Here is a 27,976-nt window from a genome sequence, read left to right as displayed (position 1 = left end):
TTAGGCCTAAACTGGAGTATTGTGTCCAGTTCTGGGCACCACATTTCAGGAACGATGAGAACAAAAATGGAGAAAGTTCAGAGGAGAGCAACAAAAATTATTAAAGGTCTAGAAAACATGACCTATGAGGGAAGATTGAAAAAAAATGGGTTTGTTTTTAGTGGAGAAAAGAAAAAACTGAGGGGGAACAAAACAGTCTTCAAGTATGTAAAAAGTTGTTATAAAGAAGAGGGTGATAAGTTGTTGTCTTGTTCTTAGTGGCTAAGGAGAGTAGTAATGGGCTTAAAATTTCCACAAGGGAGATTAAGGTTACAGTTAGGAAGTTTTTCCTAATGTCTAAGAGTAGTTAGGTACTGGAACAAATTACCTAGGGATGTTGTGGAATCTCAGTCACTGGAGGTTTTTAAGAATAGATTAGACAAACAACTGTCAGAGAATGGTCTAGATAATACTTAGTCCTGCTTTGAGTGCAGGAACTGGACTAAAAGATCTCTCAAGGTCCAACAGCTCACCAGCTGTTTTAATACGGCCCTCGAGATGCCATTGGGGAGCAGAGTCTGGGGTTTGCCCAGCTCCAGCTGGGAAGCGGGGGGGGGACATTCCACATGGCTCCCAGAAGCAGTGGCATGTCATAGAATATCAGGGTTGGAAGGGACCTCAGGTCATCTACTCCAACCCCCTGGTCAAAGCAGGACTAATCCCAACTAAATCATCCCAGCAAATATGTCTCTTCTCTGGCTTCTATGCATCGGGGCAGCCAGTGGACTCCGCTCTGAACCGCAGCCAATGGGAGCTGCAGGGGTGGTGCCTGCGGACAAGACAGCATGTAGAGATGCCTGGCTGCGCCTCCGCGTAGGAGCCAGAGAAGGGACATGCCACTGCTTCTGGGAGCCGCCTGAGGTAAGTGCCGCTTGGAGCCTGAGCCTCTCCCTGCGCCCCAATCCCCTGCCCTAGCCCTGATCCCCCTCCCACCCTCCGAACCCCTCGGTCCCAGCCTGGAGCACCCTCCTACACCTTAAACTCCTCATCCCTAGCCCCATCCCAGAGACTGCACCCCCAGCTGGAGCCCTCACCTCACCCCACCTCCTGCCCCAGCCTAGAGCCCCCTCCCACACTCTGAACTCCTCATTTCTGGCCACATCCCAGATCCCACACCTCCAACCAGAGACCTCAGCCCCTCCCACACCCCAACCCCAATTTTGTGAGTATTCATAGCCTGCCATACGTCTATTCCCAGATGTGGCCCTTGGCCCAAAAAGTTTGCCCATCTTTGGTCTATGAAATACAGTGGGAAAATGTACGGAGATAACATCAGCTTTTATTTTTTCTTTACAATTACTTATCTTGGTGCTTCAATTCACATGAATTTATTCCCTGATTTTTTGTTTTTTTTTTAAGCTAACCTTCCTACTGAATCAATTGTAGAAACTGATACATAACTATTTACACTGAGCAATTTTCTCACATGGAAATAAACAATTTTAAATAAGCCCATTACTTTCTAATCTCAAGTACAATGTATACTTTAAATTCTATTTCCAAGGTAGACTTTACATTATCAAGGGACATATTAAGAAGTATGAGAAATATACACAAATATTGAATCCATGAGAATTGACAGAACTGAAACTTCTGATATATAAATATAGATATTATCTGAAAATATACATTAGTATCAAAAACCTTTTTGGTTACATATTGCAACAACATTTTAGCTGTCTTTAGTCCAAATATTTTATACAGTAAAATATACAGTGAACTCCAATATAGTAATACTTATTTTCTAAAGTAGAAAGAATATCCCAAATTATTTCAAATTTTAAAACTATGAATTTCAATTCCAATTACAGTGAAACTTCACTTCTAATGCAGTGATATCATGAAATGAAAAGGTCTTAACTACCTTGTATTCTAGTTTACAGAGTTTTGATGTCATAATCCACTATGTATATGGTATGTATACAGTTACCAGAAGAATGGAAAAATTAATCAAATCCAAGTACACTAGGTATTCATTGTCTAGAAATGCTCTTAATATTAACTGAATTAAGACCATAAGACAAAACATATCTACATGTCTAGTTCCACGGTTGGCTCTGCACTCCAAGGAAACAGGAAACAATATCTTCTTCACAAGACCTTGTAACTCTGGAGAAGGGAGCTGGCTACCATTATCACGTCAACGTTAAGAATAACCTTTTTGGTTCCAAAGAGGAGAGTGGGCTACTTCTACCAGATCCACGTCAGCTACTTATCTCTGCCCCAGTAGACTTTACTTCCTGTGGCCCTATGAAGGCACTCTCAACATCACTATCTGCAATTATCACATTGCTGAACTCAATGACCTGCATGCACATCATGCCCCAAATTCAAAATAAAAGTGGGAACAAACAGTATTTTAAACAACCATATTAGTCATAAAACAGCAATAAACATGTTAGTAAAAGGCATTTCGTGACCAACTGCGGATTCTGGTATGATTCACACAGCTCTTCGCAAACGGTCATTAGTTCTGAGGAAATGTTCTGATTTGGACAATTATTGCTAATGGCCCCAATTTAGGAAAATACTTCAGCACATGCTTAAATCCATCACTATTGTGGATAGCCCTCAAGCACATGCTTAATTTTTGAAGTCAATGGAAAATAAGCACATGTGTAATTACTGGGCTGAATAGGAAAGATTTTCCTTTATTGGAGCCTGTATATCTAACATGAATTAAAAAAACCAAACAAACAATGAAAAACCCTCTCTACTAAACAAACAGAATCACATTTAATTCCTATATTTTATCTTGTGATATGAATACATGTTTTCTGAACATCATGTAGATATTAGTTGGGAGAAAGAAAAAGATTTACCTGCAACATAGGCCCAATAGTCTTTTTATCTGGAATAAGCAAGTAAGTCTGTCAGGACCATCCAGCTGCTTAACAAACTGAGAACTTTGTTTAATTAAGTTCTGACACATCCATATCTGGGAAAAGCAAAATGCACAGATTTGATCAAAAACTCTGTAAAAATGAATGCTGTTATTCATTATGAACCGATCATGATTTCCTCATTCATTTTGAAAAAGCACCTTACTCTACCAGAAGGCCCATTAAAGCCAATTCATGGAGAAAGGTATGAGTGAGTATATCATATTTTGGCTACCATTTTACACTTGGCATACCATTTTACAGTAAGTTATAAAATGAGATGTAGTTTAGCACTGTGAATTATCTAATGAGAATGTGACAAGTCATTAATAAAAAATTTCTCTAATCAGGATTCGATTAAGCCACTGGCACAATAAAACCAGGCCTGGGTCTCCAGCTACTGGAGTCACGTGATTATGTTAGTATGTCAAAAGGTAACTTTCATCTAAAAAGTAGTTTCTAGCCCTCATGTTGCAAAGAAAAGCTTGAATATGAAAATTGATTATAATCAGTGGTGTCTGCCTGAGACTGCAGACAGCCTGAAGCAATATCTCTGTAAGTTTCCCTATACAGCCAAGACCCACTACTCAAGGAGGTCCCGCCACCATGGCTGCAGAAGACTGATGTTGTGAGAAGAGCGCAGCTGTGACAATTTGGGAATATGTCTGTACAATTTATGAACTCTGTGTGAGATTATGATCCCTATATGTCTGCAAACTCCACTCTGAATGTGCAGTCTTTTGATTTCTCTATGGTCTGTTTCTCCATGGTTGGTTGAGATTCCAAAGCTTGGTAGAAAAAACAAACATACAGAAAGTAGCTGATTCTAAGTATCCAATTTATACATTCATACATTGGAAATCTATACATTCTAGACAAAAGACTGGTCCTTGCCCTGAAGAACTGGATTAGCAGGAGGCAAGTCACCTTGACAACAAAATCACCTGGCAGGGTTTTGTGTTCAAAATGGGGAAGCTGTCAAGAGTGTCACCTGACACAGGTGACTGAGATTCTAAAAAGAACAGAAGCTATTCTGCTCATGGGCCATTTTCTCCAGTCCATGATGGAAAAACAACCAAGCATGCAACACCTTATGAGGCTGGGGACTCCCTGCCTGCCTTCCTGGACCCAAATGCAGTGGCAGAACTAATTGATGTACATGTGGCACCTTTTCAAGCATATTATGCAACTGACAAAAGTATGTGTATGACATGAATTTTCACACAGGGCTGACGAGTGAGCCCACTCTGCACTCAGACAGCAGCAGTGCTTCTTGTTGCAAAAGGCTAGGCCTGACTCCCCACTCCTAATGTTGTGACACGGTGCATGTCACAATGCCACTCACTCAAATTTGGCCTGGTCACCACTCCGAAATAACGCACTACTCTGCAACCCCATGTGATAAGTTGCAACACGTGGAGCGGAGAGGTCGGCCCAGCCTGCCAGGACCTGCTGCTGCCAGGTGAGTGTGGGGGCAGGCTTGCTCTTCATCCCACCAGCAATGACCCATCCCTCTTTCCTGCCCTCCTCCCACTCCCCAGGTGCAAAACCTGACTCCACCACTGCCCAGATGGTTCTCCCAAGACTCATAGCAGAGGGGTGAACTAGTGAGGGACACTTATGTTTAAGATGTTTATTTTTGGTACGATATGTACTCTCCTGGGCTTTCTGTGATTAAATAAACACTGTGTGTGTTAACTGCTTCACAATGCTGCATGTCCTTGAATTAAACTGGAACCAAAAGCTTCCTAACTTTGGGAAGGAATTCTCGCAGAGGGGTGTGTTTAAGTAATTGGGGTAATTCAGGGCTCAGTGCTGCTCCTGGGAGCTAAAGGCAGATGGGCTGAGAAGCTCCATTTCTGAGAAGGGGAGCAGACTGAGAATCAGTGTCGAGGAAACATGCCAAAGAGGGCAAGGAAAGGCCCAATGATGCAGACTGCTGAGATTCTAGAAGCTTGACACATCCTGGGGATCCAGAACAGAAGACGCTTGGACATCCCTCTCAGCAATCCTAGAGAGCAGCCATGAGAGACACTTGCTAGGATCTGTGACAGCAGCAAATCTGACACATCCATCCAAGCGGATACCTCTCAACTGCTAAGATAGGTACTTCCCCCAACCACCTTGTTGCCTCTCCTACTGCTGGGAGGGTAGGGGGAGAAGAGGACCGCATAATGCTACCCCACCTCTCTGAGAGGGGAGGGAGATACCCTGCCACCACCACTCCGAGCAGAGACAGAACAATGGCAGGCCCCTTATTGTGGTGTGCTTGGTATGCCCCAGGTTGCCTATATTTGACCCTGTATCTACAATGAGGTAAACGACATTAAAAAGTTTATTTTATTAACCTCTTATGTGGCAATCCCAATTTCTAGTTGGGGGGGGGGGGAAGAGATTTTGTTCCACACTCCTATGTTCGTTATGCATACTTACAGCACTTTACTGCTCTATTATCTTAAGTGTAGTACACCTCCACCCCGATATAACGCTGTCCTCAAGAGCCAAAAAATCTTACCGCGTTATAGGTGAAACCACATTATATCGAACTTGCTTTGATCAGCCAGAGTGCGCAGCCCGGCCCCCCGGAGCAGTGCTTTAGTGCGCTATATATGAATTCATAATATATCGGGTCGCATTATATCAGGGTAGAGTTGTATTTAAAAATGCTTAATTTTTTTTCAAATATTTAACAGAACATTTAAAAATATGCATAAAATAGTTTACTATTCTTCCCTAACTCCTCAAATGTAAAGTATTTTGTGTGAAGCATCGTAATATGGCCCCCAAAAAAAAACTGACTACAAAAGAGTACATATCAAGGGCAAATAGTGTGCTCAACATTTAGAAATTCTCTTCTTGTTTTCTTTTCTTGGCTTGGATTTACTGATAAAGTTTTATGATTCTTTTAAATGTTTTAGGCATTTTCTTTGATGTCTTCATTAATTACTCATTTCCTCTGAAGTTAATGTAATTAGGTTATTCTTTCAATGGGAAATATTTCCAAGACTTGATTTCACTACATAAGTACCTTCACAGGGAGAAAATACTGGATAATAAAGGGCTCTTTAATTGAGCAAAAAAGGCATAACAAGAACCAGTGGCTGAAAGCTGAGGCTAGACAAAGTCAAATGAGAAATAAGGCAGAGATTTTTTTTTAACGGTGAGGGCAATTAACCAATGGCACAAACTAACAAAGGAAGTGGTGGATTCTCCATCTTTTGGAATCTTCAGATCAAGACTGGATGTCTTTCTGGAAGACATGCTTTAGCCAAACATGAATTATTGGGCTCAATACAGGGTACCTGAGTGAAATTTAAGAGCCTGTGATATACAGGAAGTTAGACTATATGATCTAATGATCCCTCCAGACTTAAACCTCTCTGAATCTATGAAACACCTTGATGTCATCTGAAAAGGTCGGGGTTAATTACCAGTTCCTTATAATAGACTATTTTTAATTATTTATATATATTAGTAAATATTATTCACATTTCAGATTCTACCACTGTAGAATAGAATGAGAAGGCAGTGAGACTGTTGCAACAGGAAAGAGGTATGAATGATATGATGGCTGCTTAAGCGATTTGTTGGGATAAGAAAAGAATGCCTTGAACACACTGACAAATTTTGTAAGAAAATTAAATACTGGTCTGAATGATATGGACCAGGAAATCCGACTTATTAACATCAAAAATAGTCTAGCAGCAAGTTTTAAAAATAAGTATTATCTGATCCCCTATACAGGCAAAATTTTCTGGTAATACATGTGGGGAAAAACATAAGCAGAAGGTGATAAAGCATTTGAGCTAGGACTGTAGAAAAAGCAATGATTTTCAGCTATGGTTTTAAGAAGGTCAGCTTTTAGGTAAATATTCAGCGTGAACTGTACACTAGGACTTACTAATTTAGAAATGACAGGGTTAAAGAAATTGCTGAGGAAATGGAACTAGGTTAGATATTGGATAACTAGTGGACCACTCGGAAAACAGGAATGGCTACCCCTCTTATCTAAGAACATAAACAAGGGTGATGCAAGGTAAAAGGGAATATACTGTAATCTAGAATGTATGAACTTGTTAAAAAGTCCTATTATTGAACATATTGGCTTTCAAAAGAGTTGTGTAAATGTGTAGAATTACAGGGTCAACTAGTTTATACCCTCCCTCCCACTGCCTAATCTGCAATGTTGCATAAAAATAATATCTATATTAGTCCTTTAAAATTCTCAAAGCTAGGCTAACAGACTAAGCAGCCATGTCTTGTCTTAGTCTATGTTTTATATAACAGTCTATATGGCATGTTACAAATGAACCAATTTAATACATTATCTTATATATATTCAGGCACACTAAATGCCCAAGGCACTTTACAAAACACAGACTAAGATGTACTAGCATATTCTTCACTGAGAAAGAAGGAGGTTTCTCATTTGAAAAGTTTTAAGAGATGAGAAATGTTCATCCCATCTTTAGAAGTTAAAACGAAAAAAAGAAAAATAAAGTTAAAACGAAGTTAAAACGAAAAAAGCTCTAGACTTCTAACCAGGAAAAAATGTATTCTTCGTATATTTTAAATTTTAAAACTGTCACAATAGTTTCATATTCGTTTACTTTTAAGTTTAAATCCTTCTTTCTTGCAGGATTTAGACTTCTGCAGACATGCTATCCCTATCAGTCACAAATGGATCAAAAGGATAACTAAACCTGTTCTGCAGTCACCCACTTATTTCTGCTGAATGAAGCAATTAGTAATGAAGTGACTAAAAAACATGCAAGAAATAAAACTAACTACAATAGAGTAAAATATGTACCGGCACTCACCAAACGCTTAGAATCCTCTTTCTGTCTATAAAAAAATAGAAGTTGACGTACTAAAAGGGTCAGATTAGCTCCACTGGTAATGGAGACAGTTCCTCCAGATTGTGCCAGATTAGCACAGCGATCAAATTCACTTCTTTGGATGGAATACTTAAAAGTTAAAAATAAATTAAAATTATGTTCTGATAACACATTAAAATATAAATGCAGGATTTTAAGCTAATTGTTTTGAGTTTCCATCTTAATGATAGGTAAAATGTAGGTAGTATTCTGATCTTACATATTTGTTAAGAGTCCAAGTTATACAAATCCCCTCAACAGCATTATGCTGATTCTTGGTTTACAATTTGTCCTGAAGATCCATGTTAAGAAATAATACTATTTAATATAAACTTGTTTTGATCCAGCCCACTCTGTTAACCAGTCCATAAACAAACAACCATTTTGCAGAATAACTAACCCAGGGCTGTCTTAAAGAAGTCCCTTCAAAACCAACCTATCACCTAAATTATACGAAGAATCATGTTTGTGTACCACACACTAGAAATGCTATTTCAATCACCTGAAACATTTGGTTCAATTTTCAGAGGTGCTAAACAATCCCAGATTCTCTTCATGTAAATGGGATCTTCAAGAACATGGTCCAGCAATGCCCTTATGCATGTGTTTAACTTTGAAAACATGAATATTCCCATTGAAGTCAATGCTCAACAATGCCCTTTAAAAATAAGGCCAAACTGAGAATAAAACAAACTCTTGCTTTTCATTATTCTTATATGGGTTTGAACCATGCTTACCAAAGGAAGCTAGCAATATCAAAGTTTCTCAACAGAAATGGCAAGGACTATAGTATTAAGAAACCACCGTTTCAATTAAATTGTTTTACACATTTATTTTATCACAATCTCTCTCTCAATTGATGAGAAAAATACCTACTTGATACTTTCTGGCCTTGTACCCCCGTACGAAGGACTGGATGATTATTGCATTTTTCAGCCTTCGTCTTTCTTCCTATAAAAAGAAAGAAATAAGGCAGTCAAAAATACAGGATGCAGAACTGAATCTTGTTTCTATTATTTTATCATATATATCTGTATTCAAAGGTATTTTTGTTTTTTGTATACTCTATCCAATTTGCTTTTTCTGTACGTTTGCGTATTTATGAAAATTAAATATATCTTTATCAAAATAAGAGAAAGGTGTCTGTGACTTAAACATCAGTAACAAACACATATACACAATTTAGTCTTGCCAGGAAGAAGTTCTTTTTGTTTGTAAAGGCAATGTAAATTTAAAGCAGGATAAGCAATTTTTAGTAATAGATAACATTTCAAGAACAGAACAGGAGTTTTCATATCTCATTAAACATAGTGTTTTAACACCACACTTTTCAATGACTGATTCAAATCTGATATACTTCTTACTGGCAAATGAAGTGTAAAAATACAATTAGGAAGGCCAAAAAAGAATTTGAGGAATAGCTAGCCAAAGACTCAAAAAGTAATAGCAAATGTTTGTTTACGTACATCAGAAGCAGGAAGTCTGCTAAGCAACCAGTGGGGCCACTGGACAATCGAGGTGCTAACGGAGCACTCAAGGACAATAAGGTCACTGGAGAGAAACTAAATGAATTCTTTGTATCGGTCTTCACAGCTGAGGATGTGAGGGAGATTGCCAAACCTGAGCCATTCATTTTAGGTGACAGATCTGAGGAACTGTCCCAGATTGAGGTATCAGAGGAGGTTTTGGAACAAATTGATAAATTAAAACAGCAATAGTCACCAGGACCAGATGTTATTTACCCAAGAGTTCTGAAGGGACTCAAATGTGAAACTGAAGAACTACTAACTGTAGTCTGTAACCTATCATTTAAATCAGCTTCTGTACCAGATGACTAAAGAATAGCTAATGTGACACCAATTTTTTAAAAGGGCTCCAGAGGTGATCCCAGCAATTACAGGCCTGTAAGCCTGACCTTAGTAACAGGCAAATTGGTTGAAACTATAATAAAGAACAATATTGTCAGACATATAGATGAACATCATTTGTTGAGGAAGAGTCAACATGGTTTTAGTAAAGTGAAATCATGCCTTACTAATCTACTAGAATTCTTAGAGAGGGTCAACAAGCACATGGACCAAGGAGATCCAGTGGATATAGTGTACTTAGATTTTCAGAAAGCCTTTGACAAGGTACCTCACCAAAACCTCTTATGCAAAGTAAGCTGCCACGGGATAAGAGGGAAGGTCCTCTCATGGACTGGTAAATGGTTAAAAGATAGGAAACAAAGGGTAGGTATAAATGGTTAGTTTTCATAATGGAAAGAGGTAAATAGTGGTGTCCCCCAGGGATCTGTTCTGGGACCAGTCCTATTCAACATGTTCAAAAAAGATCTGGAAAAAGGGGCAAACAATGAAGTGGCAAAGTTTGCAGATGATATGAAATTACTAAAGATTGTTAAGACCCAGGCAGACTGCAAAGAGCTACAAAAGGATCTCTCAAAACTGGGTGACTGGGCAACAAAATGGCAGATGAAATTTAATGTTGATAAATGCAAAATAATGCACATTGGAAAGCATAATCCCAGCTATACATATAAAATGATAGGGTCTAAATTAGCTGTTACCACTCAAGAAAGATCTTGGAGTCATTGGGGATAGTTCTCTGAAAACATCCACTCAATGTGCAGCAGCAGTCAAAAAAGCAAACAGCACGTTGGGAATAATTATCTATCCCTTTTTTAATAGAACAGAAAATATCATGTTGCCTCTATATAAATCCATGGTATGCCCACATCTTAAATACTGTGTGCAGACGTGGTCGCCCCATCTCAAAAAAGATATAATGGAATTGGAAAAGGTTCAGAAAAGGGCAACAAAAGTTATTAGGGGTATGGAACCGTTTCTGTATGATAAGAGATTAATTAGACCGGGATTTTTCAGCTTGGAAAAGAGACAGCTAAGGGGAGATATGATTGAAGTCTATAAAATCATGAATGGTGTAGAGAAAGTAGATAAGGAAGAGTTGTTTACTACTTCTCATAACACAAGAACTAGGGGTCACCAAATGAACAGCCAGCAGGTTTAAAATAAATAAAAGGAAGTATTTTTTCACGCATGCACAGTTAACCTGTGGAAATCCTTGCCAGAGGATGTTGTGAAGACCAAGAGCATAACAGGGTTCAAAAAAGAACTAGATAAATTCATGGAGGATAGGTCCATCAATGGCTATTAGCTAAGATGGGCAGGAATGGTGTCCCTAGCCTCTGTTTGCCAGAAGCTGGAATGAGACAGGTGATGGATCACTTGATGATTACCTGTTCTGTTCATTCCCTCTGGAGCACCTGGCACTGGGCCACTGTCGGAAGACAGGATATTGGGCTAGATGGACCTTTGGTCTAACCCATAGGGCCATTCTTATGTTATATTTACCCTTTGACCCAAGCGATTAGCCAAAGTTCAGGGGCTTTTAGGGTTGTTTCTGTTAGGATAAGAAATAGATGATATCAGTTGGGTATACTCTTGGTGTAGTCTTAATCCATCTAAATGGATCCTATGCTTCTGAGAGGAAGATGAGATCTGGTGCTTCAGACCCAGGGAAATGGCATGGAGATAGGGAAAGACACTCTCTCTTCCCACAAAAATTAGACAAAATGAGGAACATTTTATGGAGCCTTCTCAGTGCCCAGGAATGTCTTAAAAGTATCATTTCCTTAAAGAGACTTAATTTCTGCAAAAAGAATTAAGCATAAAGCCAAGCTGGCTCAGATACTAGAGAAGTAGTTCAATAGTTTCTACTGCTAGCACAGCCAATTAAGGTGATAAGAAATATCTGAGGAAAGTGCACACAGATTACATTTCCATTCATACCTGTACTATTTGGTAGGATGCATTATTGGGGAGAGAGGAGGATAAAACTGCAGATAATTGGGCAAGGAACTCTCAAAGGCAATGGCTGAGGACAGGGGAAGTAGGGAAATCGGGCAACAGCAAAATCAGTGAAGGTTACTTGGGGACAGGTTAACATTTTTCCTTTCTGTTTTAAATCACTGTGACAAACCCACTTCCATTTTTACAAACAAGAAAAAAAAACGAAAGGCTAAAGTCTCCATGTGACATTTGATACTATTTAAAAGTTTGCTGTAGACATACAAGCCATTCTTATTATCCTAATTAACCAGTGATTAATTTACCAAATATGCCTTTGTCCTGTTTTCCAAGACAAGCCATTTTTGAGATGAGGTGTCAAAAAAGCATTAAAAGAATTTCAGAAACACGATCCAACATCTGCAGTATGTTTTTGAATCCCAGGTCCCCAAACAGATTGTTTGACTATTCCAAGATTTAAGCAAATTAATTCCGTGCCAGCCCCAGACCAAAACACAAAATTTGAAATATCAAAGATTTTAAAATTTTAATGGATGGAAGGGCAAAATTAGGAAAAATTATCAACCTCAACTATGGAGATGCACCACCTCTCCATAATATCAGAGGGTGAAATTATGCAGCAAGGCAGATATATTTTCCCTCTCTGTAGGTATGGGTTTCATCCTAGGATACATAATTATCAATTAGGGACCCATAATTGTGAGTTTGAAGTCTGAGGCCACTACTGAGATTTCACTGCATGCATTTTTTCAAAGCCATTACTGATTTTATTCTCAAAGGACTCATTCTTTTAAAGAAAAAACTCTCTTCTAAAAAGGGGCTTTTCTTTCATACTGTAAAACTAATACATGTGGAGATTAGGGCTGTCAAGTGATTAAAAAAATTAATCGCAATTAATCGTGCGATAAAAATTAATGGTGCAATAAAAAATTAATAGCGATTAATCATGCGATTAATCACGCTGTTAAACAATACAATACCATTTATTTAAATTTTTTGGATGTTTTCTACATTTGAAAATGTACTGATTTCAATTACTACACAGAATAGAAAGTGTACAGTGCTTGTTTTATATTTATTTTTGATTAAAATATTTGTACTGTAAAAAACAAAAGAGTTTTTTTAATTCACCTCATACAAGTATTGTAATGCGATCTCTTTATCGTGAAAACTGAAAATTCAAATGTAGAATTATGTACAAAAAAATCTGCATTCAAAAATAAAACAATGTAAACCTTTAGATTAGTGGTGGTCAACTTGCGGCCCATCAGGGTAATCCACTAGAGGGCTGTCAGACCCTTTGTTTACATTTGCACAGCAACCCGCAGCTCCCAGTGGCCACGGTTGGCTGTTCCCGGCCAATGGGGGTAGTGAGAATATATTTGAAAACGTAGAAAAACATTCACAAATATTTAATAATTTTCAATTGGCATTCTACTGTTTAACAGTGTGATTAATCACGATTAATTTTTTGAGTTAATCCGGTGAGTTAACTGCAATTGATCGACAGCCCTAGTGGATATATACATTATACACAGATTTGTGTGATACATACACAAAGTATATGCCTATTATATACCCATACATGGTGCTTTGTTTCTGATGCAAGTATTAGAAGCTGAATGAGTGTGTTAGCTACTTGTCACTCAGCAAAAAGTTTCTGAAACACAGAATAGTACTTTTACATGTTGGTAAGGATTGGAATATCATAAATGGGAGTAGTAATTTAAGATACAAAATACCAAATTGCATGTGTAAATTCAGTACATAATGGTACACCCAACTTAAAAATCAGATCCTTTTATATCTCAAAACCCAGTAACTAATATAAAAAATAGTGAATTACAACAAAACTTGTTAGCTATCTCGCAAAAAACGAAAGCACAGGTTTATTAGTCAAATGTTCTTGTTTATGTTCTTTATCAGCATGAAACTATTCAGGTACACACTGTTGTCTGAGACCAATTATCTAAACTTAAAGGAGTATTTTCACCCCTTTTAAAAACAGAGAAGGTCAAACAAAAATGAATCCTTTCACTTTCCACTTACTTGGTATCATTTTATTGCCAAGTTTGTTCATTAAAGACAACTATGTTTGGAAAATGGTATTTTCCCTGTTCCCTTTACATTCTTTTCATAAGTGATTTTGGAGTAATTATGGCAGCAGACTAATGTTACCAACACATGATAATGATTTAACTGCAGGCTCAAGCATCATCATCGTCGTCCCTAGTCCTCATAGGGCATTTCTCATCAGTAGATTTCAAAGTACTTTACAAAGGAGGTCAGTATCATTCTCTTTCCACAGATGGGGAAACTGAGGCGCAGAAAAGGGAAGAGGCCAGTGGCAGAGTCTGGTATAGAATCTAGGTCTCCTGAGTCCCAGTCCGGAAGAATCAGGGATGAGGGAGGCATAAGGAGAAAATTCCTGGCCACATAAATTCCTTTTTCCATTAAGGCCTGATCCAATGCTCATTGAAGTCATTGGCAAAACTCCCATTGATTTCCATGGACATTGCATCAGATACTAAATACTCCTTTTAAGTAGTTCTTATAGAAGAATGTTCATATCGCGGAAATCCAGGGGGGAAGTTTAAATGCTTCTGTTGATTCCGATATATGGAAGAACAAAATGTACATAGAAAGTTCACAAACTGGAAAAACACACCCTATAGAATAATTTCAAGTAAAACTCTACTAAAGTACAAGATTTCAAAGTGTAACTATCATCAGGTTGAAAAAAATTACAGTGTACATGCAACCTGTTGTTTTCCATGACACTATCTCTATTTTACCTCTCGTTTACGCCTTTCTTCCTGGGTACGATGCAGAAGAGAAGCCTTTTCTTCCTAGAAGGGGACAAAAAAAAGCTGCCGCAGTGTTTTCACTCAAAAGTTCAGGTATTTGTATAAAGTAATACATATTTTTAAATGGTTCACAGTACAGAATACAGTCCATGTTCAAGAAAAGGCAGAAAAGTGACCTATTAGCATTTTCGCTGTTATGGGCCCAGATCTGATGCAATTAATTACATTTGGTATTAACTATCTACTTCTGCCTAGCCATTTGTTACTTATATGGCCCCCATCACCATCCATCTGAAAGTTCACAAACATTAACAAATTTATACTCAGAACACCTCCCTGTAAGTTAGGGAAATACTATCCCTATTTTACGGATGGAAACCTGAGGCAGAGAGACTAATTACCCAGTCCAGCAAAGGACTTAACAACGTGTGTAACTTTAAGAACGTTATGCATATGCTTAGTACCTGGCTTGGGAACAAAGTGACTTTTCCAAGGTCTGTGACAAAACCAGGAGACTTGAGTCCCAGGTCTTTGCTACACTGGCACTTTACAGCGCCGCAACTTTCTCACCTCAGTGGTGTGAAAAAACATCCCCGAGCACAGCAAGTTACAGCGCTGTAAAGCACCATTGTAAACAGTGCCCCAGCGCTGGGAGAGCTCTCTCCCAGTGCTGGCGCCGCGACCACACTCGCACTTCAAAGTGCTGCCGCGGGAGCCTTCCCACAGCGCTTTGGAGTTTTGAGTGTAGCCAAGCCCCCAATCTTTTGCCTTAATCACAAAATCATTAGGCTTCCTCCATCTCCACAAAACATGGTGTGAGAAGCAAGATGTCAACAAATTGTCTCAACATATTGTGTGCAAGGATATTTTGACATCCTTATATAAACCCCCGCAACCCCAGTATAGATGTATCTATATTGGTTCAAAAGGAATTAACTATCTGAACCTATGATGTGCAGAGCACTCAACTCACATGGCAAACAATGGGAGTTGAAAGCTGTAGTTCCCCATTCTTAGCCAATGGGAGTTGCAGGCAATGGTGCCTGCAGGCAAGGGCAGCACACGAGCCCTCTGCATCCTCCCTCCCCCAAGAGCAGCAGGGACGTGGTGCTGGCCACTTCCAGGAGCAGCGCAAGGCCAGGGCAGGCATCCAGCCCACGGGAAATAGTTTGCCCTCCCCTGCTCTAGACTCATAGTTTTCAAAGCCAGAAACAACCATCAGGATTATCTGGTCTGACTTCCTGCACATCGCAGGCCACAAAACCTCACCCACCCAATCTTGTAATAGGCCCATAACCTCTGGATGAGTTACAGAAGTCCTCAAATCCTGGTTTTAAAACATCAAGTTAGAGATTCTACCATTTACTCTAGTTCAAACCAGCAAGTGACCCAGGACCCACATTGCAGAGGAAGGCAAAAAACCCACAGGGTCTCTGCCAATCTGACCACCTATTCCTCTAAAGACAGTATTTTAATTTTCAAAGACACCATTACAGTCATTGGTCTCTAAAAGAGAACTGTTTCCGCATATTATTCCACACAATAAAAAAAGATAATAAAAAGATCTTAGATTTAAAAAAAAAAAAGCCACCATGCAACTAGAAAGGAGGCCTCTCACACTGGCACGGTAAATTTCTGACTATATCATGTAAAAAACAACTGAAATTAATAATATGCCATGAATTAAATATATAAAAGGGTAATTTTGATAGCAAGTATGAATTAACTGATAACTTGAGTGTTCAGGATATACCCTTACAGATTACCTCTTTTCTAGCAATTGATACCCAGTGGACTACGAGCTTTGGCATTTGATGAAACATTCTGAGTATCAAACTCCTGCACAGAAACACAATACAAGGGACACCACGTACTTGCTTTACCTGTTTCACTCTGCAGACAGAACCAATAAGAAAACGGTCCTGCTCTGAAACATGTGCACATTTCAGGGCTGGAGGGAAAAACAGGAGAGAAACAGAAAAAGGAAGACATATCTGGCTAAAGATGAATGTGAGTGGGTGAGGGATGAACAGAGGGAGATGGGAAAGAGACAGCCGCAGTACATGAAAAATGGGTTGAAAAGAGATACATGGACAGGAAAAAATGGGAAGAGGGAGTGGAGGCCCAAAACCATATTCTCCTTATAGTCTGCTTCCCCCCACTCCTCCCTTTGTGGCCCTTTCAGTTTCAGTAAACTAATGATTAGTGGACTGCCATGTTAATAGTCCATTTCCTCACACCTGAGTGAACACTTGTCTAAACTGATATACTTATAAAAATAAAATTAATGCTCTTGATCTAATATTGTATAAATACTTCAAGTTACAGTATTCAAATACCCTTTAATTTTGAGAGTATTGTATAAACTAGATATCATGGACAAACTAACTTTCAGAGAACAAATAGAACAATTAGATGTATACAGCCTGTCTAACCAATAACCAAAGGAGAAGGGAGACAAATATCCATTTATTTGAGTTTTAAACATCAATATAATGGAATTATAACTACGATTAAAGGGTACACTTATAATGAAAATCAGAAAAATCTTTTTGACAGTGGGATCTACTTAGCTGTGAAATAACCACTCAAGGCAAGTGGTAGAAAACTCATCACTTAAGACATTTTAAAAAATTTGACTCCATAAAGAAGCAGTAAACAAAGACCTGTTAGAATTGGAGTAGCTGACTTAACACGTATGCTCTACGAGTAACAATTCTGGGGGAAAATCTCAGTAATTATTTGTATTTCAAGTGCATCTTTATCTATCTAGTTATATTTCTTTGCTTTTGCATTTAGAATTACCACACCGGAGGAAGAACAGAATAGAGGAAGTTTCACTAGCAGTTACAAAATCTATCACAGTAGACAACAGAATCAGTCAGTCAGAAACTAATAACTGTGGATTTCTGCAATCTCATTACTGGTGCTGAGTCATATTTGGCTTCTTTCATCTAAGGTGTCAACTAGTTTCCTGACAGCTATTAGATGATGTTTTTAACTCCCTCCTCTGGCATGCAGCAGTGGCCTGAGATACTGGCACATTGGACAGTCACCTAGGTTTTAACACTGCAGTGGGCTCCAAAATCATCTCCCTGTCATGCTACCTCCCTGCTTTTCTGCCTCATTGCTGCTGTTTCTGAGCATCTATCAGACGTGGCTGCTGCCACCTCACTCCCTTGCTGGACAGCGAGCCAGCCAGCCACTTCTTAATTGCAGCACATACTTCTCATGTTTGCTCCACATTCGGAGGGTACAGATGCAGGGGGCGTGTAGCTGCAGTTCCTGCCTTGGTCCCTTAGATCTAAATTAAAGAGTCTTTAGGCGGGGTATGGCCCAAGCAGGAAGATAAGAAGAGATGCAGATGCAGTAGAGGAGAGCGGAGGCATAAACCTGGGGAGAGAAGAATGTAAGGAAGCCAGAAAAAGAGGCAGGCAACCGTAAAGATCTCTGTGACTTATGAATAAAAGAAACCCTTGAACCCTTCACCATTACCAAATATGTGCAGTTTAAATCTCCATCATTGCAACTATTGAGTGAAAAACAAAATCAGGAAAACAGCATTCCTGTCCTCTCTTGCATGCCACCAGTTTGCACTGCTATCTTTAGAGGGATTGTTCTTACATATTATTTATCATACACTGCATATCATTACTGAAGGAAGTTGTGCAGAGACATGGATTTTCCACTGCACCCTAAAAAAGGTAAGTAGAGAGACAGGCCAGCTGGCAGTTCTTCTTCACAGTTAAGGCATGGACTGCATCTGTGTGTTTCACACAGCATGGAGAACAAAGTCAGCACTTAATAAATAATAATCTCTGTTCCACCCATTCTTTCTTCCAATGGAGAGTCAGAGGTGAGGCCACTCTCCCCTGCAGCAAAGGTTGCCAGTAGCCATTTTTGCAGGCTCCCCAGATGCAGTATACTGAGCCTGGGAAAGTATTGTTTCAGAAGCCCTCTATGACCACACAAGTGGCTGTTGTACCAGCGAAAAAAAAATCAAAAACCTGATATGATGCAGTCCTAGAGGCAGGTAAGTACAGCATGAAAGAGTACCACATTTTGAAGTGAAAGCAGACAGTAGCTTCAGACATTTCACTATCAAGCACAGGAAGCAGATATGCGGAGCAGAGCTAAGCAGAAGAAAGGTACAGAAAGCACAAGGACAAAGACAGAAGCAAGATGACAAAAAATAGATATGCAAAGATAAAATGGAACAGACAAAACAGAAGAGCAGATGAAGACAATGACACAGGCAAGAAATCTGAAGGAGAGAGGAGAGAAACAGAGAAGTGAAGGAAGCAGGTAGAGGACACAGAGCATATTATAAAAAGAAAGGCTCATGGCATGAAAATCAGTGATTATACTGGAAGAGACACTTTTTTAAAGTAACATTTACAATACCGGGGATAACAGTTTGCAGTTTCTGTAGGCCATACTTACTACACACAACCACAACTCCCTCAAAACTCTGTCTGTCACTCTCTCTACCCCTTCTTTTTCAAAAACTCCCTTCAGTCTCTCCTGGACAGGAGTTCTGTGTGCCCCTATTCCTCCCCAAGCCCAGGGGTTTGTCTGCCCCTCAATCATACTTTCACCCGTACTAGAAGGTCTGTATGCCCCTATCCCTCCCTTCCTATACCAGGGTCCCCCAATCTCCCACCTGCCAGGGATTCAAGTATCAGATGGTAGCCGTGTTAGTCTGGATCTGTAAAAGCAGCAAAGAATCCTGTGGCACCTTATAGACTAACAGACGTTTTGGAGCATGAGCTTTCGTGGGTGAATACCCACTTCCTCAGATGCATGTATTCACCCACGAAAGCTCATGCTCCAAAACGTCTGTTAGTCTATAAGGTGCCACAGGATTCTTTGCTGCTGCCAGGGATTGTGTGCACGCCCTAATTCCCCACACATCCTCCTGTCATTATTCTTCTTTCTGTTTGGGACATAAGACATTCAGGGTGTTGACAAGTTAAACTCTATTAGGAGAATAAGCCAAGATGAAATGGGGGAAGTTGCTATGCTGGGAAGCATTACTGGTGCCATCAACCAGTTGTTTGATCTATAGACAATTGCAGAGTGCCTAAAGATGTGGCTGTGCTATTCAGATGGCAGGGGCTCCATCTGTGCTCCATTTTTCCTCTTTCAGTTTCATTTTTTCCTAAAATCAATAAGGTTCTGTCCACTGGTTCTGAGAACATTCCCTAAAATTTTGGAATTGATTAGACACGGCGTTCAAAAGTTATTGCATTACATAGAGCCATGAAGTTGAGTGTAAAGCCTTTGCAAGGTTCACCAATTACATTTTAAACCCTAGATATGGCAAGCCAATAATTTAAAAAACTGGCTGTACTGCATTATACATAAGGGAAAGCTTGCAGTTTCATTGGTGTATTAAGTAAGATACCAAGGTGGATAAAAATCAATGATTTTTTAAAACAAAATTTTAAAAAATCAGAATTTAAATTGTATTTTTTTATAAAATGCTTTTTGAGAAAAAACCTAAAGATAGTTTTAATTATGACACATTATAGCTCAAAGACATCTCATCATGGACTACGGATTATAAATTCTAATTCTATAGTATGAGACAATATATTTAAGTAATATTTAAGAAAAGTTTTGTAATTGAGTTCCAATAGTTCATTGATTATGGACCCAATCTTATGGGGTTCCAGGGGCTTCTGTATAGATTACTTAGATTAATTTTTCTATCTACTCAATGGGACTAAGTGCTCAGTCTAGAAGTTACCATCAGAGATGCTTAGTTTTGCAGTTCTCAAACTGTGGATTTGTGTCTCCAGAGATAACATGTTTGTTAACAGCAAAAATGTTTTCAAATAAATAATATATAGAAGTGAGAAATAACAGACCTCAACCCTATTGTCCCTCTGCAAATGTGTATACACAGAGTCAATCCCTTACCTCACTCTAAAAGTGCAAAGTTTCAAAAAGTTCAATGAATAGAAGATTGGTCAAGGGTGGAATAGATCTGGACAAGGAGAAGTCTGGAGATAAATGTGAGAAGGGAGAGAAAGGCAGTAGAAACAAAAGTGAAACTGTTTGAGCAGCATATTCTAGAATGCACTTTTATGTAGAAATCCACGATTAAATCGAGTCTTCCTGACTAGTGATTTAAATCATGATTTATATCAATTTGATTTAAATCAAATCCACAGTGTAAGATATCAATTGAAGATATACTTCTGTTTTCTAAAACATGTTATTGAGTGACCATCAGAAACATCAATACATAATAAACAAGAAAACTCAAAATTAGAAACGTTTCCTTCTCCTCATTTTGCTCCTCTGTAATGTAAAAAATGATTTCACCAATCCTAAGACTTGACTTTATGGGTTCATGGATCTAAAAAGGTCAAAGAGATGCGAATAAGATCCTGGTCCTACTGAAGTCCGTGGGAGTTTTGTCATTGACTTCAGTGAGGCCAGGATTCTACCCTAGGATATTAGCACTATTACCAGCTCTTCGGAGAGTAATACGTATTTCCCAGTTGCTTGCAAACTTAAACTTAGACCTTAATCCTTCATTTATAAAGAAACTTTGCTACAAGTTCATCCACCCATACAACTTTGATGTCATGTAAAGCTCCACGGACTTCACAGACTCCACAAGGACATGATGATTGATCCACATGGACCTGTTTACCAATCTGAACTTAAGTCTGTAACTCTTTGGGGTTGGGACTATCTTTACTACATGTCTGTAAAGCAATGGGGCCCTGACCTGACTTGAGCCTCAGGCTCTACTGTATTATAAATAAACAGGTGATAATTTTTAGCAGCATGTTATTTGATATATTATATCAAAACTGGAAAGATGTATGTTTTCCACTGCCTGATAACTAAGTGTCTTGTTCAATTTTTCTGAAATGTACAGAAAAAAGTTCACCTTTAAGATTAGAAATTTCAGCCCAAATTTTGAAAAAGTACCAAAGGATTAATAACAACAGGTTAGAATGGAATATCTTCTGCAACCTTAACTATCACTTCATAATTTGTAGCTTCAATTTAAAGATGAGGAAAATTCCTTATGAAGTAGAAGGAAGAAACCCCCCAGAAAATATATGTATTTATAAATTGTTTTGAAGGTTTCCCTGGTGAGATAAGAATACTTGAACAGCATTATCTCTGAAATCCAAATCTATGCAGTGGAAACAGTGTAGTCTACTGTAAAACTTAGGCCTCGGTACTTCAGAAGTATCGGTATGGGCAAAACCTTACACATCCACTCTGCTATAATGCGACCTAATATAACACGGGATTGCGTATAGTGCAGTAGCAGCGGGGCTCTGGTGGCGCTCTAAAGGGTCCAGGGCTCCGGCTGCTGCAGGGAGCCCCGGGCCCTTTAAATCAACACTGGAGCCCTGCCACTGCTACCCCAGAGCTGCGGCAGCGGGGCTTGCCGGTGATTTAAAGGGCTTGGGGCTCCAGTTGCTGGGGAGAGCCCCGGGCCCTTTAAATCACGACTCAAGCCCTGCCTCCCCTATCCCGGGGCTGTGGCAGCGGGGCTCCACCGGAGATTTAAAGGGCCTGGGGCTCCTCGCAGCGGCTGGACCCCGGAGCTCTTTAAATCACCGCCGGAGCCCTGCCACCCCTATTCCAATATAATAGGGTTTCAGCTATAACGCAGTAGGGATTTTTGGCTCCCCATGACCGCGTTATAGCGGAGTAGAGGTATACCAGTTTGGAGTCTGGACGCCACCTCTGCATAAGGGTCTGCCAATGCTGTATCGTTTGCAGATACAATAAAGCAGTATAATTCTTTCCCAGGGTACCAACACCCAAAACACAAATTTTAATCACATAATCTAAAGCCCTAGGAGCCAGTCATTTAATAGTGATCTGGTGTACAGTTATAAATGCAATATAAAATATTTTGTTTCTTGTAAAATGCATTTCTAAGAAAAAATAGATATAATGAAAACCTTTAAATAAAATTAGGTTAAGACTTCCTTTTTGAAAGAAAAGATGAAAAGTTTTTAGTCAATATGCAGTTGTGTCACATATCACTTTTTTTTCATTCAAACAGATCCCACAATTCTATAATTCTTACAGATGTATATAATTGTAAATCCAGATCCCACAATAAAATCTATACCAGCAGAGCCCTGTGCCTGTTCAGATCTCACTGCAGTACTGGGGCCCTAAATCCTACTGTTTAGCTCACTAATTTCTGTTTATTTCCTAGTGAGTCATTCCATGTGCAGTCTATATTATGCAAGCTAAGTTCTTTCTCTAGATCCTATCAGTGTACCTCCTATAAAAAAATACAAGAATCCTCATTCTTAAAGTGATATTGTCAATGGAAGTCATACCAATATTATGTGAACAAATTTCTTAGTTCATTATTAAAAGCCTCAAATTATTCAAATTGAAAGAATTTTAAAAGTCCAATTTACTTGACACTATTTAAGCTTTGTTAACTCCTCATTTCTCCAAGTATCAATTTAATAAATAAATAAAATATCAATGAAGTCCATTTCACTTTCAGTTTTGTGGTACTGAAATATCTGAGTCACAAACACTACAGGGGAATATATATTTTAAAACAGGTGTTGGATTTGTTGTTGTTTTTTTTTAATTATGATACTATTTAATGGGCTTAAGTTTGATGAAAGTTTGTTTTACAAATTCTACATTTTGAGATAAGCTTGTATTGACAGTATCCCTTTTAACATTACAAAATGTCATTACTCTGCTAAGAGCTCTCATGGGCAGATTCCTACTCTCATGCAAAGTCCCTTGCCTTCAATGGGATTCCATACAGGGAAGGGATCTGCCAACATGGATGCAGTTGCAGATTTAGGACCTAAGTTTCTGTTGAGGGTAAAAGTTGACCAACCTTGACAACTGGCCAGTACTGTAGGTCTGACTATAATTAATCCAAAGTATTTAAAGCAGTTTTTAGCTGAAATCAAGGACAGCCTAAAGATTTTTGCAGCAGGTCAGCAAAGTGATTCTTTGGCCCATCACTTCCCAAACCAACTCTTCCTCCCCCAAATCAGAGGTTCTGTAGCTGCAAGCCTTTTAGACCTCAAAAACAAGCTCTGGAGTAGGTGGAGAAGGTAGTCCACAAGTAACTAAGAATATTATGGGGATTTTTCTTCAACTCTCAACCCTGACAATCAGTTTTCAGTTTGAAGACTATCTTTCAAATGAAGAGGCCTAGAAACTTATTGAAATAGTTAAATGAAAACTGAAACTAACAGTGATATTCAAAGGGTCTCAAAAGCCAGGGTACTAGTGTGCTTTGTAGGAAGACAAAAAATGAAAATAAACCAGCTGGTCATCCAATTCTAAATCTGCACGGATAATAGCTGATCCTGCAAACAAATACACAACTAGTATGACTAGTCCTATTGAAGTCAATGGGTCTAAGCATGAAAGTAAACACTACCAGTAGTGTGTTTGCAGGCTCTTTGATATCATGCATGCACAAATTTATTTACTAGGAAACATTTTAAAAAGTACAAAAAATATTACAATTGAAATCTTCAAAGGAACTTGCTCAGGTACTATAACATTGCCAGAAAAAAAAATTGTTCCTAATCAAGAGGTTTAATGACACCTAAAACAAAAATTAAAGATTTTTTCGTTCAGTTAAAAGACTTTAAAAATTACATTCCAGATTATATTGATGCACATGAACCAAAAAGTAAAATTATCTAGAGCAAAACTGAACTAGTTTATTTTTAGTACCCAAGCCAACTCTACACAACCATAGTGATAAATTATATTACATTCAGCTTCTTGGATCAAGAAAGCTGTGAGTAATCCCAGTAAATAAATCTTTTTAAATATGGTTTTTAACTCAGTGTCCCTTTAAGAAAGACCTGCAATTGTATGATACAGTGTGGGCCTATTATCAGAAAGAATCAGCTTTTAGGCCCAAATACTAAGTGTTCTTTCCAAAGAAATTGACCCATTAAAATGTCCCTTAGGACTGGTCTACACTTAAAGGTTGCACCAATATAGATGTTAGTTAGGGAGTGAGATTTTTTATTTTATTGACATAGCTACTCCAAGATAACTACATTTATGCCAGTATAGTTTATGAACCCACACTAAAAGTGTTTTGCCAGTTTAGCTATACCAGTATAACCATACCAGCAAAACATTCCTAGAGCAGACAAGGCCCTAATTTCAGAAGCAGACAGTCTATATACATACTTAAACAGTACCATTTACTTGAACCCTAATCCTGCAATTGTATCAATGTAGGCAGAACCATGCACCCATACAGAGCCTGGCTGGACTTCAATGGAGCTCTGCACTGGTGCCAGGATCTGTCTGGGTGGATTCTTTCACAGGATTAGAGGTTTGAAGTGTATCTTTTTTTTTAAAAGGTACAAACAACTTGGGGAAGGGAGAGTTTATACCAAAGAATAGTTCAAACTTTCAGAAAAGATTGACACAAGAAATAGGTTTTGGATTTTGTAACTAATTAGTATGGGGAAATTCCCCACAAAAGTCTATCATGTGGTATCAGCAAAAATAGTGAGATGCACAATTCCTGAACTCTATGCAAATATTTGCCACACCCATATATTTACTATAGCATGTCCTGTTATGCAGAAATTGTGATAATCTGTATTTTTCATATGACATGACAAATAAAGTTCAATTATTACCTTCACCAAATGCTGTAAGTACTTTCTTCAAAACACATATCTATATTAGAGCTTCCTACGGTGTCCATATTAATACTGAAAATCGTGACTAACTTAACTCAAGTAAATAGTCCCACTGATAACACAAACACTAAATAGATCTAGGTGGGCAGATGCATGCATCAGGGCAGAGCTACTGAAGTCAACAGAGCCCACTCATCTAGATCAGATTGCAGAAGTGAGTTGTATACTCAATTTTGGCTTTCACATTTCCTTACTTTTGAACCTTTACTCTTGCAACTTTACCGTTATAGGAATTTATCCTTTGTGTGTGCTAATTCAGAATATATTAGTAAACTGTATTCCATATTACAAATTATTATTCCATATTATAAAATATTATTCCCACCATGATTGGGAATCCAACTGCAATTTGCATAAACTAGAGAAATTAATAATAGTATCAGAAGATATTATGATACTTTTTTCCCTTTCTGGAAGAGGAAACGTATTCTGTAAGTGATACTATTAGTGATCATAACTTGATGCCAAAGGATGTAAAATACCTAAAATACATTCCTGAAGAGCAGGGCATGCTCTGCCAATTGCCACTTCTAACTATTAAGATTTATTCTACTTTTGGCATACAAAAATGTAATGCCATGTATGTGCTCTAATGACCATAAATGGCTTTTAGTCATCAGAAGTGTCAGAGGAAGATAGTTCCTCCCATAATTCAGATGAATAGTTACACACACTTAATACAGTTCTGATGTACATTTTCTTTATGAAAATATGTAGCAGATAATACTATGATAGCAATGTTCACTGTGAATTTAATCATCATAGATTATTAGGGTTGGAACCTCAAGGGATCATCTAGTTCAACCCCCTGTTCAAAGCAGGACCAATCCCCAAATGGCCCCCTCAAGGGTTGAACTCACAACCCTGGGTTTAGCAGGCCAATGCTCAAACCACTGAGCTATCTCTAACACAATTTTCTCTTATTAGTCCAGACTTCTCAGTTTACTACCTAATCTAGAAAGTCTCAGAACAACAACAAACATGATTATAATGCACAGCTCCAAATCTATATTTTCATTTATGTTACTGAACAATAAAACAAATACACTACATCAGAGCTCAAACAGCTCCCCCACAATAAGTGTCAGAGAGGTAGCCGTGTTAGTCTGGATCTGTAAAAGCAGCAAAGAATCCTGTGGCATCTTATAGACTAACAGAAGTTTTGGAGCATGAGCTTTCCTGGGTGAATACCCACTTCGTCGGATGCATGTATCCCACGAAGTGGGTATTCACCCACGAAAGCTCATGCTCCAAAACGTCTGTTAGTCTGTAAGGTGCCACAGGATTCTTTGCTGTTTCCCCCATGATAGCGATCATGACAAGCAGAACCAGAATCTAACTGATGAACCAAAGGGAGGAAAACCTTTTCAATGAAGCTGCTTCAAAAACTTTGTTTTGGAATTTGTTTGCTCTTTAGATCTGAGAGTCCCTTGTGGCTCACAAAAATTAAATTATTTATATCCCTTCCCAATCAGCAAGCCCTAACCAAACCTTTTCACTTCCTACTCACTCTGCACATGACACATTGATTTCAGTTTGCTGTTTGACTGCAAACTCGGCGAGGAAGGGGTAAAATTGTACCCTGACAACCCTGAGCCATTTGGGATGGAGGCCCCATGAATTTGCAATTTTAAATTCTACAAGCATATCCCTCCCCCATTCCAGTGACGCATGGTTTTTGTTGCGTGTTTCAAAGAAGACTTTAAAAGAAACGACAGAGGTTCCTAACTATCTCCCTTCACTCAAAGCGCCCCAGAAACTAACTGCTCCAAGCATGGTTCCCACAACAAATCAGATCACTTGGAGCGGGGAGTCAAGGGGGAGTAATTTCTCTCGCACACTTTTGAATGCACCTGGAGCACTGAGGGGTGCGGGGCCTGATTTAAAATACAAATCAAAACACACATCATGCATGGGACTGGAGAGCTATTTCTTCCTCTGCCCCTAAGAAACCTTAGTCACACCTGCTCCCATCTGTAAGGCCCAGCAGCCGGGTGCAAAAGGCAGCACAGGCAGGCTAGGAAAATCAGACACGAGCGATAATTCAGACAGCCCCCCCGCGCTTCTTACCTTCCTACTTGCTCCTCCAAGAGACACCTTGGGCCTGGTTTTGAAATCCCCTTCAAAGCTGAACATGTTTACAGCTTATCCCATCTAGAGCGGCGCCCTTGCTGCCGCCCAGGCTGACGCTGCACGGGGGCAATGACCGGGGCTTGGGAAGGGGCAGCCGCTGCCCGTCCAGGGGAGGCACAAACCCAGTCACCCCCGTGCCACCCTCCCACTGCTGCTGCCCCCACGCAGGAGGGGCTGCTCCTCCTCCCGCACGCCCCCCCAAGCCCCCTCCTCTCTGACCACCAGCTGCTGCTCCGTGCAGGGGAGGGGGGCTGGCGCGGCTGCTTCCCTTGCACTAGGGATCAGCCGGCTCCGGAGAGAAAATGGCCGCCGACCAGCTCCCTCTGCGCGCTCCCGCCGACCAGCCAGTCGGCGCGCGGCCCCGCCGCAGCCTCCAGGAACGCGCGCTGCCTGCCTCCCGCGCGCGCCCGGCCTCCAGTTGGAACTCGTCAGTGTCAGAGCGTGACCCAGCGGCGGGCAGGGCGCGCGGGGGGCGGGGGCTCGGCTCCGTGCTGCCCCTCGCCAGTGGCGCAGCCCCAGCTGCTGCGGGCCGTTCTCACAGCCCGGGCACGGGCGTGGCCGAGGGGGGCTGTGCCGTGGCCCGTGGGTCCTGACCAACTAGGAGCCTGGGCCGGCTCCTCCATGCCTCAGTCGGGGGCAGAGCCCTCCGTGCCCTCAGATCCATCTCGGCAGAGCCCCTCAGCAGCCCGGCAGGCC

General features: G+C 39.7%; 1 protein-coding gene across 1 annotated transcript in view; it reads right to left on the bottom strand.

The window, feature by feature from the left end:
- UBE3C (ubiquitin protein ligase E3C) overlaps positions 1–27,615 on the bottom strand; it is a 177,483-nt gene extending 149,868 nt beyond the window's left edge. The window contains exons 1-5 of the mRNA XM_050942223.1: positions 27,218–27,615; positions 14,421–14,474; positions 8,675–8,749; positions 7,742–7,888; positions 2,862–2,977 (exon numbers count right to left, since the gene is read on the bottom strand). Of these exons, the coding sequence (XP_050798180.1) occupies positions 2,862–2,977; positions 7,742–7,888; positions 8,675–8,749; positions 14,421–14,474; positions 27,218–27,283 (458 nt within the window). The 5' untranslated portion in view covers positions 27,284–27,615. The remainder of the gene's footprint in view (positions 1–2,861; positions 2,978–7,741; positions 7,889–8,674; positions 8,750–14,420; positions 14,475–27,217) is intronic.
- Positions 27,616–27,976: the final 361 nt, after the last annotated feature.

The sequence above is a fragment of the Gopherus flavomarginatus genome, chromosome 2 (assembly GCF_025201925.1).
Source record: "Gopherus flavomarginatus isolate rGopFla2 chromosome 2, rGopFla2.mat.asm, whole genome shotgun sequence".
Lineage (NCBI taxonomy): Eukaryota > Metazoa > Chordata > Testudines > Testudinidae > Gopherus > Gopherus flavomarginatus.
Note: the sequence above shows the minus strand (reverse complement) of the source record. Positions and strands in the feature narration are given on the sequence as shown.